The 14453-nt window shown below is 32.3% G+C and overlaps 1 protein-coding gene across 1 annotated transcript; it reads left to right on the top strand.

Moving 5' to 3' along the window:
• Window positions 1-5164: 5164 nt before the first annotated feature.
• LOC133286168 (transcription factor TGA3-like) lies at window positions 5165-8364 on the top strand. The gene is made up of 7 exons (XM_061483549.1): window positions 5165-5416; window positions 5717-5776; window positions 5850-5927; window positions 6031-6094; window positions 6754-7025; window positions 7570-7797; window positions 8200-8364. Exons 1-7 carry the CDS (start codon window positions 5171-5173, stop codon window positions 8242-8244), a joined length of 993 nt encoding a protein of 330 aa, XP_061339533.1. The 5' UTR covers window positions 5165-5170; the 3' UTR covers window positions 8245-8364.
• The last annotated feature ends 6089 nt before the right edge of the window (window positions 8365-14453 follow it).

The following is a 14453-nucleotide window of genomic DNA, read 5'->3' as shown; positions in this document are numbered from 1 at the left end:
TTTTCTTGCAAAATGTTAAACAAAATATATAACTACAAAAAATTTAATATGTAAAATAATTTTCATACAGAATAAATACTACATAAAATAAATACTAAATGAAATACAAGCACCAAATTTTAATGTAAAATAAATACTAAATAAAATAAAGCATACATGAAATAATAAATGAAAAGTATGACTAACTATCACTATAATATATATGATGATATTAACAAATTAATTTTTTTCATAATGCAACAACACCTCAACTTAAAACATGAAAATATGGAACAAACCCGGACAACACAATGTTGAAGGATCAAATTTTAATGTAATATATACTAAATAAAATAAAGCATACATGAAATAATAAATGAAAAGTATGACTAACTATCACTATAAGTATGACTAACTATCACTATAATATCATATTAACAAATTAATTTTTTCGAGAATGCAACAACACCTCAACTTAAAACATGAAAATATAGAACAAACCCGGACAACACAATGTTGAACACCGAGTGAAATGCTTCTGCAAATTGGTATGAAAATGGGACTGGAGGGGTGGATATATAGTACTTGACGCGGTTGGAGGTCAGCCATTTTCCAGACTTAGCTTCCAGTGCCGCGTTGCATGGACAACTATCATTGGTTGGTGGATCGCGTTTCAACCAGGGCCGTGTAATTTTTGAAGTGACTGACTGGAACGTGTTTTACTGTCTACCGCGTTTCAACCAGGGCCGTGCAATTTTTGAAGTGACGGACTGGAACGTGTCTTACTATGTGCCACGTCTTGTTCTTTCTGACAGGTGATGATGGCACAACCGCATCTTCTGCAATTTATTTTGCAAGGGACGCGGCTCTTATGGTATCATGTCTCTGCAATCTGGACTGAACGCGGCATGCAGCATGTCACGTCTCAAAACGATTGTCTTCCAGCCGCGTCGTAATGCACTATTTTGGCAATACATTTCACCTCGAAACCATTCTGGTTAATCATTTTAAAACTCACATCACCACGGTCAAAAGGCCTAATAAATATTATAACTTTATATTTCCGCAAGTACATCAGAGTACACTATTCTTCTCTGGTGTACTTTTGGCCGAGAGTACATTGTTGACCGCACCAATCCTTAGGTGTAGTCATTGTACATCCACTAAACTCATATCAGATAAAACAGTTCATGAAAAAGGCAAATAAATAAATAAAAACTATGCTTACTAAACTAAGAGATGTTGGTTTTTAAATTCTTCCTCTTCAAATTTTCAGCTTCATTTCTCCTTTTCACAACCTCCAATTTAAAGAGAATTTGCTATTTCTTTTTTTAGCATAAGATAGCTTCTTTCTTTTCTCAGCACATTTTTTTTTTTTGATAACATCTCAGCACATTTTTAACAAATGAATCACAAATTCACCTCCTAAATATCTTGCCTTAGATGATTCAACGTGTGTCCATTAAAAGGTCCACACGTATAAATATTTTCATTCTTTCAAATTTGTATCTATAAATCTTCTAACTATTATATACATCAACGGGTAAGGTGTATATAAAAATTAAAATATATCAAATTTTTTGATTTTTAATGCAAAATCTCAATATAGTTGAATATGTATAATAGGGTAAGTACGAATTAGTTCATCTATATATTCCAAACAATTAGGAACCAATTGAAGTTATCAAAATATGTGAGACCGTCAAGGCCAAAAGAAGAATATATAATCACATGGTTAAGTGGAATCTTGACTACTCTACATATTATTGGCAAATATTCTTTCTACTATAGCCCAGTGCTTTCTACTGGATACCCTTTAATTTGTTTCTTTTATGTGCCCTTGATATTCTTCTATCATTTTTGTTAGTTACTTTTCAATATTTGTTTTATTCGTACTGTTCGTGAAAAACCATACAATTATTTCTCTGTTATTCAAATTTTGAGAATTTATTTAACTAATGGAAATACATATCGAGCCTAGTAATTGATGCCATTGGTCCACAGAGAAAATACATAAAATAAATGACCAAAGTTCCCCCTTTGAAAATCCATTTTATTTTATTTTATGGAAAATGAGGATATGATTATTTTATTTTATTTTTCCATTATCATATTCACTAAATGCTCTTTTTGTACTAAAATATGAGCCGTGCATGAACTTTGCATACACATGCAGGCGTTATGATTTAATTAGAGTGTGTATGACAACTATTCTATTCTTTAGCATTGTTTCTGAAAAGAAACAATTCTTTTTTATTACTATGTCTTGGAACAGTTTCTGAGAAAAAAATATATTAATAACATGTTATATTTTTATTTCGACAATGAGAATTGTGTTTGATAACATAACAAATAATAAAATAAAAAATAATTCCTATTAAACATAAACTTTTTTTGGATCATTATTTTTCTTTCTATATGTGGTGGCGGCGGTGGTGGCGTGGAGGCGGTAATGGTAGTGGTGATGGTAATGGTGATGATGGTGGTGACGACAGTGACTACGGTGATGGTGGTGGTGGTGGTAATGGTGACGATAGTGATAGCAGTGGCTGCGACGATGGTTATGGTGGCGGTGGCGATGACATGGTGATGGTGGTGACGACAGTGGATGCGACAATGATGGTGGTGGTGGCAGCGTAGTGATGGTGATGACATGGTGGTGATGGTGACGGTAGTGGCTGCGTCGATAGTAATGGTGGTTGGTGACGGTGGTGGTGGAGTGGTGGCGATGGCTACGATGATGGGGGTGGTGGTTGGTAGCGGTGGCGATGATTATGATGGTGGTGGTGGTGGTAGTGAAGGTGGCATGGTGGTAGTGATGGATAGAGGTGTGGTGATGGTGGCAGTGGCGTCATGGTAGTGGTAGTGGTGGTGACGACGGCACTGGTGGTACGACGGCGGCGACGATGGTGGCGGTAGTCATGTCGGAATGATGGTGGTGGTGGTGATGATTGTAGAAGTGAAGGGTGATTGAGAGAGGTAAGTGTTTCTCATTTTGTACTCAGTAACAAAAAAGTAAAAAAAAAATTATTCTTTTTTTGTTTCCCGACACAAAAATTAAACTAGTTCATCGCAGAAAAAAAAAATAAACCAATTTTACGGAACGAAATTTTCTATTTCCTGTTTCAGCAAACATAAATTAAAAAAAAATAGAAAGATTGGCACAAGGTCCTTGTTTTATTTCCATCACAAAAATATTATATAGTACTATAAATTAATGAATTTTCTGTTACCCATAGGCCACAACTTCCAAGCCAGATTGCCTTCTTATCATAGTGGAGAAATTCTTGTGGTGGGGTATATGCAAAAAAGCTTAGTAATTAGCAAATGACTGGTGCAGTTCCACTAAGCAAAGTAGTTATGCCTTTACTATTAACATTTTATTTTTTTTAATCTTTAAAGCAAACTTGATGTAATCTACCTTCCCTGTGATAGCTGACATGCTGATGAGATATGAGCTTGATATCGCATTTGAAGCTGAGAGAAATATTTATTGAAGTTCAGCTCACTGAAATCGCTTACAGTGATAAAAAAAAAGGGAGAAAAAGTAAGAAATAAAGGAGAAACCTGCTTACTTTTAGAAAATCTTTTATCTTCTTTATGGAAAGCATTTTTTGGATGTCGTTTACGAAGCACATTAACACCTTTGCAATGTGAGGTGGAAAGGGACAACTTCTAGCGAATCAATGGGTTGGGTATGATCAACAAGACAAATAATACTACTTTGATTTGATTATCAAATATGAGGTGTAAGGTGCATGTGTATCACTTTAGTTAAACAACTTAATTAGGTACTTTCCTTTCATAACCTAATTTGATAAGGTCCTCTATAATATTTGACCATATAATTATGACCATATAGCTATATTTGACCATATAACCGAAGAAATAAATTTTGTTTTTTATTCATTTCCAAGTGATTGTCATTGTTAGTGGTGGTGGATATAATTTAATTTATTTATGAACAATAAATGGCATATCATCGAGAAAATATTATTGCTTATGTAATTCTTATAATACTAAAAAAGGTTTTGCTTGCTTAAAATAAGAGGTGTTATTTAGAAGAAAAAAAGAAAAATTATAATTATTAATTAAAAAAATATAGGAATAAATTATGATGAAATATATGTATATTTAGAATCATATTCTTAAAAAAAAAAATTGTTCAAAACCTGTGTGTGAGACGGATCGGATGGCTGTAGGGCATTTAAGGGATCTTTAAGAAGGACCCCCATACCATTTGTTTTCCGAAATCATTTTTTTTATGGTATAAATCATGGTTGTGGAATAAATATCTTCACTTGTTCATGTTAGTCAAAGACCACTATGAACTAGGTACTTTCTTCTTTATTACTCTTTCCTTTTGATTTTTAATGCACTGCTGAGTTTTCTCTTTTATTGGAAATGTAACAGCCTTAGCAAATTAAACCAAGTAGGGAAAAAAAATATTATAGAATCCTAGTTTCAGTAGTTTTCTTTTGTCAATGCGGTTTTCATGACTTGTTTGCATGAATGAAAATAACAATATTAATAGTTAGTGAGTTTGTCAAATATTCATTCCATTTGGGGTCTATCGTGGACTAATCAATATTGGTGGTTGCAGATTCTATCAAGCCAGCGAGTTATAGATTGGCTTTCTTTTCTCAGCTTTATTTGTATTGGGTTCGGTTCCAAATTTCAACTTACCTAACTTGAAAGTTGTCGTTTTCAGCACAAGCTAGTACTGTCAAGTGGATTAAACACTACACTGCAGAAAAATGAATATTGAATAATTGATCTTTAGAGTTAATGGAATCAAACTAAATCGGAATTTAGAGACTGCTGCCAATTGTCTGGTTTCACTTCTGCCTTATGATAGAAGTTCATTTATCAGATCAAGTTTTGCTTATAAGTGGCATAAAATATATGTATTCTTCCATTATTATTATATTATTATGTAGAAAATTTTCATTTCATTTGGATGATAACAGAGCATAAACTATGAACAAACTTGTCAATATTGCTATTTCTGATGTGGTGGCTTTATTCAATTTCCAGCAATAAAACCAGCTTCGAGTTTTTCAATCACTTACATTTTATATAGGGCAACAAGTCTTAATTTCCCCCCATTTTTTCTCTTTTTCGTCGACATTATTTTGTTTAATTCTCCAATTTGAGATATGATTTTTGCTGTTTACAAGATTTCTAGTATATGAGCTCTTCATCAACTCAACTAGTCATTACGAAAAGGATGGGCATATATGAGCCATTCCATCATGTTAGCATGTGGGGAGATAGCTTCAAAGTTGATGGCAGCCTGAATTCAATTGCTTCCCCAATGTTAATGGTGAACACTAGCATGGAGAACAAGGTCAGAACGCATGAATGTATTCCTCATGAATCAAGGGAAACTTCAGGAGATGATGATCAAGAGACTAATGACAAAGTTGTTAGTAAGGTGATGATATTTTCCCATTATATGTTTCTTTTATGAATTCCTATTGAATTTTTTTCTTATTATCTTTCTTATGTTTCATTTTAATTATTGTAACATAGTATTAAGGAGTTAGATAAGTGACCATATGTCCAGAATACTTGAAATAAAAGGAAATGTATAACTTGTAAGGGTATATAATGGTTTCTTTCTCACATTCATACGTTGCAAAGAAACAAAAATTAATACTTTTGAAGATCTGACTCCGAAATCAAATATTTTGAATCGTTGACATCATAGTTGATCATCAATATGTATGTGTAGGTGCTAAGACGTCTAGCTCAAAATCGTGAGGCTGCTCGGAAATGTCGGATGCGGAAGAAGGTTGTAAAAACTGAATTGATTGCAAGTTAGCCAATGTTTATGATCATCTGATTTGTACTTTTGTGATTCATAGGCTTATGTTCAACAATTAGAAACAAGTCGTTTGAAGCTCATGCAAGTGGAGCTGGAGATTGAGAAAGCAAGAAAACAGGTGATCCCAACTCAAAAAATCATCATCCTTATCTCTGCCTTTTATTTTGATGTATATTCCTCCATCTGTCAAGTTTAAGCATATCTAAAATGTCTACTTGCAGAGTCTATACCTAGGCAGTGCATTAGATGTCAGTTATATGGGATCTTCTGGAACCATAAACTCAGGTTTGTGATTCATCATTTCAATTTTCAGCTGCCTCAAAATGTTGTTTTTTTCTTAGTTATTATATATCACTTTCTTCTTGTTTTTTTAGATGCACTTGAAGAAATTGAACTACGGTTTCTGTCCTCAAAATTCATATATCTCTTGTTTCATGCAATGACTTTCTCTCCAGCATTTATGGGGTTATTCCTATTTCCTAATATGCCTCTACAGTTCATGTTGCTGTGTGAAATATAGATTTTCCTTAGCAGACAACAGGTCTAAATGAATTTAATAGAAAGGCATTAGTCAGTCAATGAATTTTTTTATCTATTTTACTGCAAGTCAAGTTTGCTTAGCTAATCTTCTCAATCTCCGGTCCGGTGGAAGATGTTTTTTTTTTTTTTTTTTGGAAATATTCCAATCGGTTCATTGTTTCGCAACTAATTCGATTCGGGACCGATAAAAGATGTTTATTGCTAGAAAACCGATCCATTTTGCCCCATTCATTTTCTCTGTCATGGCCCTTGTTGAACTGCAAGTTACTTTCATGACATGAATAGTTTTAATTTTTTAAGAATTGTCAGATTTCATTAATTTTGTGATTACTTACTAATTTTTCCCACTGTATGAAGCAATGTGCTTATACCTTGTGGCACTTTTCTTCTTTTCTGTGAAGCAGGAATGGCTGTGTTTGAAATTGAATATGGACAATGGGTTGAAGAGCAGAATAGACAGAATGAAGAAATAAGAAATGCATTGCAAAAACATGCATCTGATATACAACTTCATCTACTTGTTGACCGTAGCTTGAACCACTACTCAAATCTTTTCAGGATGAAAATAGATGTTGCAAAGGCTGATATTTTTTATTTAATCTCTGGTGCGTGGAAAGCATCAATAGAACGCCTTTCTCTTTGGATTGGAGGATCACGCCTTTCACAGCTTCTAAATGTACATCGACAATCTATTATCTTGTTTTTCTATTCATTGATTGTGCAAAACGGGAGTTCTATATCGTATTTCTTATTTCCTCGTGTTGGAATCTATTTAAATTTTGCTATTTATTAAATTCTTGATAATTCTTTAGTAATGGTTTCCTGAAGCTTTTAATATAATAGTAGAAACTACTATCACTCATAATTGTGTGGCATATCTACATGTGGAAGTGTGAGGATTGAATTGGAGTCTCATTTTAAAATATATACATTTCAATCATACTAGTGATTCTTGGATGCATAACTATAGTTATTCTGTATTTATAATATGATGCAATCTAGTTTCTATTGAGAACAAAATATATTTTCTATCTGATATTCTGGACTCTGGTACTACAATAATATTTTTTTCTTATGGATATATTACATGGGCTGGTTGCTGACAAGACAAGTACTATTTGTCAATTTTCATGATACACATTTTGCATATTGTTAAAACATCATACCGTGGAAACCTCTATAACCTTGTACAAACTACTTGAACTTTCCTTACAGATCAGATCATAGTACCACAGCTTGAGCTTTTGACTGATGAACAAATTGTTAGCATTAATAGCCTCCGACTATCATCTCAGCAAGCTGAAGATGCTCTTTCACTAGGATTGGATAAACTCCAGCAGAGTCTAGTCAACAACATAGCATCTGATCCATTGGTTGTAGGAAACTACGAGTTTCTGATGGCTATTGCCATGGACAAAAGTGAAGCACTAGAAAGTTTTGTAAACCAGGTAATGTAACATCAGATATTGGGCCTGTCTGGAGTTTGTTCTTATTCAGTCATAATATGAGAAACCTGTTGGATTCATTGGAGTCTACAATCAATAAAAGTCTTTTGCAAATTGCAATAGAACTAGATATCTATCTATATATATTTTTAATTCTTCTCTAGTTAATAACCTCATTTGAGACACCAATTAATTCATATAAGAAAGGTCTAGTGCTAATCAATAATCATATGTTAGAATACTGAAATTATGGTGTATAAGATGGATATAATAATATATACTAAATCATCAACTATGCTTATTATCCATATTATTAGACTTGTGATGCTACTAATTTGTTATTGCTAATGTGTGTAACAATGTTAAAACCAATAACTCAAGAGGCATTCCCTTCTCCACAAGCAGATCACCTTAGGCAACAAACTCTGCTACACATGTCTCGTATTCTGACAACTGGACAAGCTGCACAAGGGTTGTTAGCTATGGGGGAATACTTTCACCGTCTTCGCACACTTAGTTCTTTATGGACTGCTCGTTCATGTGATCCTGCTTCACCTGCTCCACACTCAAATTGAGACCTCTTTGGACATCAACTGCTATGTGGTTTACACAACAGTTGCTGATTTTCTTTTGGTTCAATATGTTCATAAATATGCAAGTTAATGCTGCTTAATGTCATGCAGCAAAGTTTATAAACCTTGTACATAAACATTGTACCTTTCATATGAAACTGTGGAATTAATTCCCCTTTTTAGTGTCTCCTGACAAAAAGAAAAAGAAGAGAAATTAAATTATTTTGAGATTAGGAAAAAAGAAATTTTGTCACGATAAAAACTAACATAGTCCAAAATGAATCAAAAGTACTAAAAAAAAAAAAATTGCCCTAACCTCAAAACTAATGATTTTGAGGTCACCGAAAATAAATTATCTCATTTGAGAGAAGAAATAATAAGGGAATGGTTATATTGTCTATCTATTAAAATAATAAGAGGATAGTTATACTGTCTACCTATTTAATCTTCTTATCTTTATTACATTTTTATCACCGTTGATTATACTTAAATCAAATGTGATAAACAATGGATGCAATTAGTTGTGAAAAATAAGGGAGAGGTAAATAAAATAAAATAAATTATTATATTTGAGATCGTTGATTTAAATATAATCAATAGTGATAAAAAAAAGATAATAAGAATAGAAAAATTAAATAAGTAGGCAATATAACCCTAAATCCATATTAAATAATTAATTAAACATAAATAAAGAGAATGGACCAAAATATCTAATTCTACTTGAGAAAGGTGAAATTCATAAATATTTGTATAAATGTCTTAATTATATTTTATTTTTTTCTTATGCTCTAGATATTCTGAAGAAGGTTAACTCAATCGTTCGCTCTACTAAATTTGCCACAGCTGATAAATTAAGATCATCATCGTTTATCTTTTGTAGAATTGAAAATTTCAATACAATTGCATTTTTTCTTATGTTAGCCTTAGTGAGTTCAAGGTTTAAGTAGACAATTACTGGACAGAATAATTCTTAAATGTGTCAGGTTACTAGTGTAATTTGTCACCGTATATATTTGTGTATTTGTTCTCCACTATAACCGTAGTTTTCCATTTTCCAACAACAGAAATGTGAAAAAACTAAGGTGGTGAAATTTTTTTTAGCACAGAAATGTGATTAATAGAGATATGCAGAAAAAATGAATTAAATAGAAAATTTAAAAAAAGTTATTTGGTTGGATAAAATATTACTGAGAAAATTAAGTGAAATTTCTGAATTTATGTTTGGTTGAAGATAAAATATCAATGAGAAATCAGACTGAAATTATAAAATAACCCTAACAAGAACTAATGTTGAAGTCATCAAAGGGTAATTTTGACATCTCTTATGTTCATCTTTTTCACTTAGTTAACTATTACTCAAATACCACCCTCCAAGTAGGATTTGAGCACCATATTTTTGGTCCAATTTTGCATACAAAGTTCAATTGCAAGGCAAAGGGGTTAGCTAGACAAATTTTTAAATAACCTCTACCAAACATGGAGATACCACTTATCCACTTTCAAATACCTAGTAATATTTTTTTTTTTTTTTTGTAAATACCTAGTAATATTTCAAGTTAACATGTACCAAACACACCCTTTAAGACTTAAGTGATGAAAAAAAAAAGATAATAAAATGCTAATTAATTATGCGGCTGTGACCTATGAGTTGTTGTATGGTGTACACTGTACACCCGCCGCCAACTTTACAGTTAAAGGTCATCCAGTCACAGTGCTGTGAATGAGTGCACTTAAGACTTTACAATCCATAACGTGGGCCTGTGCCCTACCCAAATTTGTATTGGGTTCAGGTTCAAAGCTTCTGCGCACAATAAGTGCAAAAGCCTAGAGCAAATTTGAGATCCATTAAGTAAATGGAGTGAGTTTGTACATCGTACTCATTGCTAGTCCAATAATTATGCAGATGAACCCAACTTAAAAAAAAAAAAAAAAGAGATGGAGAGGCAGAAGATATTAATATGGGAAAGAAAGCAAACTAATTTGCATACATATATTTGTTGTTGATGTTTTATATATATATATATATTAAATATAAAATACAAGTGCAGGGGTACTCCACTTTTTGATCAGATTTCGGCTGAAAAATGTAAGTCTTTTTCATCAATGGGTAGTACTGTCGGCTAAGAAAATACACACACTAGAGAGGACCAGCGTACCTACAACGAAAACCATTAATACCCCCTCTCAAATACTTGAACTGTGCATTTATTTGTGTGGTGGATACTTGCACTATGCATTATATGTTAACAGTGTTTGCCCAACTTTTCCGTACTCCTCCACATCAACTTTTAAGTATAATTCTAGCCCCCAAAATTACATAACTTTAATGGGTCTAAATTACAAGAATTTTAGGTCATCATCACTGTTCCAAGGACAATTATTGAATCGCAGTTGTCCTAACCTGAAAAAAAAAAATAGTATTTCACACATGGATCAAGGATCAATTAGTACACGTTGTTCAACTTAATTAATTATCTTGATTTTTAATTATATTAAAATGTTAATAGGAAAAAATTTATCATCCTTGTAATTTTATCCGACTCAAACAATTAATTTATGAAATTTAAAAAATATTATTTTTTATATTGTAAAAAATAATTTTATTTCATATATATATATATATATATATATATATATGTGTGTGTGTGTGTAAAATCCATATGAAATCATATGAATAAAAGAGATAGAGAGAAAAAGATAATATGAGTCTCACATATTATTATGTATATATAAAAAATAAAATTATCTCTTATAATATAAAAAATATTAATTATAATATTAAAACAATATCTTATGAACGAAAGATGTGTTGTCTTCTAGTCGTTGGGGCCGTCCTTATCAAGATCAGCTGGACTGTCATCTATCAAAGTTCACAAAGTGCACCGCAGCATCTCCACAAGGCACAAGCTTCTTGTACTAGCATCACTCTCTGGCAAGCAACCATTAGTTTTGGAGATACATGGCATCACATAATGAGGAAAGAAGCTTTAAAAATCTATAATAAGAAAAAAGATAAGTACACACATAACTTTCACCCAGCTGTAAATAAGTGACTGAAGATTTGTAATTGTAGTAGGGGTAAAGAAATGGTTAAAAAAATTTTAATCATTCATTTTAATATTTACTTGATTTATGTATAGAGAAAAGGTTGTATATCTATCATTATACATTATTATAATTCGAAGGTAAATTCACATATCAAAATCACAATCATGAAAAAGGGCATTTGCAACCCCCACCCCCCACATGAAAAGCCTTCCCAAGATGCCCCATTTATAAAGCCTAGGAGCACTAGTATTTCATGCATTACCATAAATGTGTAGTTCATGGTTTTAAGCTTTCCTGCAAATCTATATATATAATTATAGAAGCCTCCCGCTTTAGGGGACGAGAAAAGGACTAAAAGGTAGCAATAGTGCGAGGGAATCCTGAAGTGGGTGAGTGTTTTGCTGCCTAGTTGAACCAAAAAGAAAGGCCTTCTAAACAAGTTAAGAAAACAAAAAAAGAAAACCCCTAATTCGATGGCCTTTCACCATCAATGCTATATTGATAGTCAAAAAGGGCAATTGGTCCGTAGAAAATGATAGTTTAACATACACTTGTTCTCACAGACTCTTCAATAACTTGAATTTGAACTTAACTTTACCCTGTATTTATAATAAATAAATAAATAAATAAAAAAATCATCAATAAAATTAAGGTGTTTAAAAAAGTTACATAGAAGAATATATGTAAGTGTTATGCAGCACTAGGGGAGTCCAAAATAAAGGAGACATCTATCTATGCATCAATAGGCTAAGCAACAAATCTATAATAAGTGGATAAAAATTCACATCTTAACCTAAAACTTTTAGGTTTATGTGTCCTTTAACTTATACGTTTCAAACTTAGTTCATTCCTTTTAGATGTGAGACTTTATCACTCGCACTTGAATTCCCAACAATATCTCTCTCAAGTTGAGTCTTACAACTATCAATTCTCTCATAACTGGAAGTTTCTTTTTGTATTCATGAGGTTACCAACCAAGGGTGGGCAAGTCTTGGTTCTACAATATAGGTTTGTCGTAGCTTACAAACCCGAACACCAATCACTATATCCAAATACTTGTCCCAACTAATTACCTGGTTAACACAGGTCAATCAACCATTGACTCTGATATCACTATTACACAACGGTCATGGGTGTCAGGAATAGAGAAGACATCGTCCACACATTAATGGGATAAGCAACAAACCTATAATAAGTGAACTTGACACCGCATCTCAACCCAAAATCTTAAATCGTTAGATTTATATATTTCATGCTTAGCTCATTTTTACTGAATATGGAACCTTATCATTCACATTTAAATTCTTAATAAAAGTTCATAAATTTTATTCAACTATCTTCATTATGTCATAATAGACCCAAAGCTAAGGCATACAGAAGGAATTTTGATCAAGCGGTCAATGTATAATAATTTGAAACCTTGTTTACTTGTTTCTTTATTAGAGATATGGTAATTAATTAAACACTAAAGATCGAGAGCCCATGCCCTTTTGGTTTTCTTGGTGCCTTTCACACATTCTCAAACATATAAGCAAAATTAGTCCCATAAACACAAAGGGCCCTTATTGATCAACTGAATGCTACTTAAGAGGTACATAATGATGTAAATTTAAGTATTTATTACGAAACCATGACAAATATATAGATGATAGTGGATAAGCACATCCACTTTACCTTGCTCTTTAATCTTCTCTAATCGTTTTGCCCCCAGTTTCCTTGGGCGTTTGGTACGCGGCATTTTTTCGGATTCTCGGAAAACTGAATTTTTTAAAATTTTTAATTTTCAGATATTATCATAAACTGAATGTAAAAATCATATTTTTGAAAATCGAGATTCCCGGACAAAAAAAAAATTTCTCTTGTACCAAACGACTCATAATAAGTATTCAAGTAGTCACGAAAGATGTTAGAAGAAGAATATCTTACTTGATTAATAAATAAAGTTGAGTTGTACATTACCTTGGTCATCATCAAGCATCTCTTAAGCTATATTCTTGTGCTACTATGAAGTATGATTAACAACAAAAAGATGGAGTTTTTCAATTTCTTCAATTATTCAAATAATTAATATAATGGTTAGGAATTTAGGCAAAGGAAGGAACAGAGCATCCAAATAATTGCACTACATGATTGGCAATGGAATATTTATTTTGGCTTCATTAAATTAAGTTGTTGCCCAATGAAATAAGAAGTGAAGTTTGATAACGGATGTCATTAGGTGACTTAGATGAAAAAATATATATTTACTAAAGAAGGTTGAGAATATAATGAAAATTGAGTTCTTCATTTTTGTGGATAGCAACATATAACACTTTTACCTTAGCTTTAGAATGCATTTAGGCACTTTTCACGAGTGTAACACCCCGTTCTAGAACCGGTTTGTTATCATTGTTTTATGACATTAAGCGCAGTTACAATCACATTGGTTCAATTAAAAATTCGAATATAATTTTCTTTATCTTTTGAAATCTTACTTACTTTTCTTTTTGAACAACACCGAATTTAAAATAATCAATTGCGTAACCATAACTATGACATTGCGGAATGATTAAAACTAAGTTTAACATCATATTCTTATTTTGTTCAAGTTCAATACTAAACTATCTTCACTTTTTATTAAATTGGGAATTATATACTTTCTTTATAGTTCTCATCTCACACCATGTTATAGATCTCTCTGGCTGTTAGCTTCGCGTGGATTCAAATCGTGCTCAAATCGGACATCTGTAGCTCGAGTTATGTCAATTTTACTAAACTATGTTCATGAGAGTTCTGTTATCACGGATTTGGGTTCATTATATATTATAAACGCGGTTATATGTTATATATTTATAAGTTTAATTTAATAATACCAGTGATGTGAAAATTGGATAGGACCCGTCGGTCCAATCTGTTGGCCCAGAAATCGAATCCCCAACTAGTCTGGTCCAATGAATAACCGTATATACATGCGAACCAATAACAGATCAGTGACTCGCTTGAGACCCACCGGTGAAAACCTGGACTAGTTTAACGGTTGAACCAATTGTAATGTTTTTT

Source organism: Gastrolobium bilobum, unplaced genomic scaffold (assembly GCF_033153095.1).
Source record: "Gastrolobium bilobum isolate Gb01-03AN ecotype WA unplaced genomic scaffold, APGP_CSIRO_Gbil_v1 utg26470, whole genome shotgun sequence".
In the NCBI taxonomy this organism is placed as follows: domain Eukaryota; kingdom Viridiplantae; phylum Streptophyta; class Magnoliopsida; order Fabales; family Fabaceae; genus Gastrolobium; species Gastrolobium bilobum.
The sequence above is the reverse complement of the archived record's forward strand: the minus strand, read 5'-3'. Positions and strand labels throughout refer to the sequence as shown.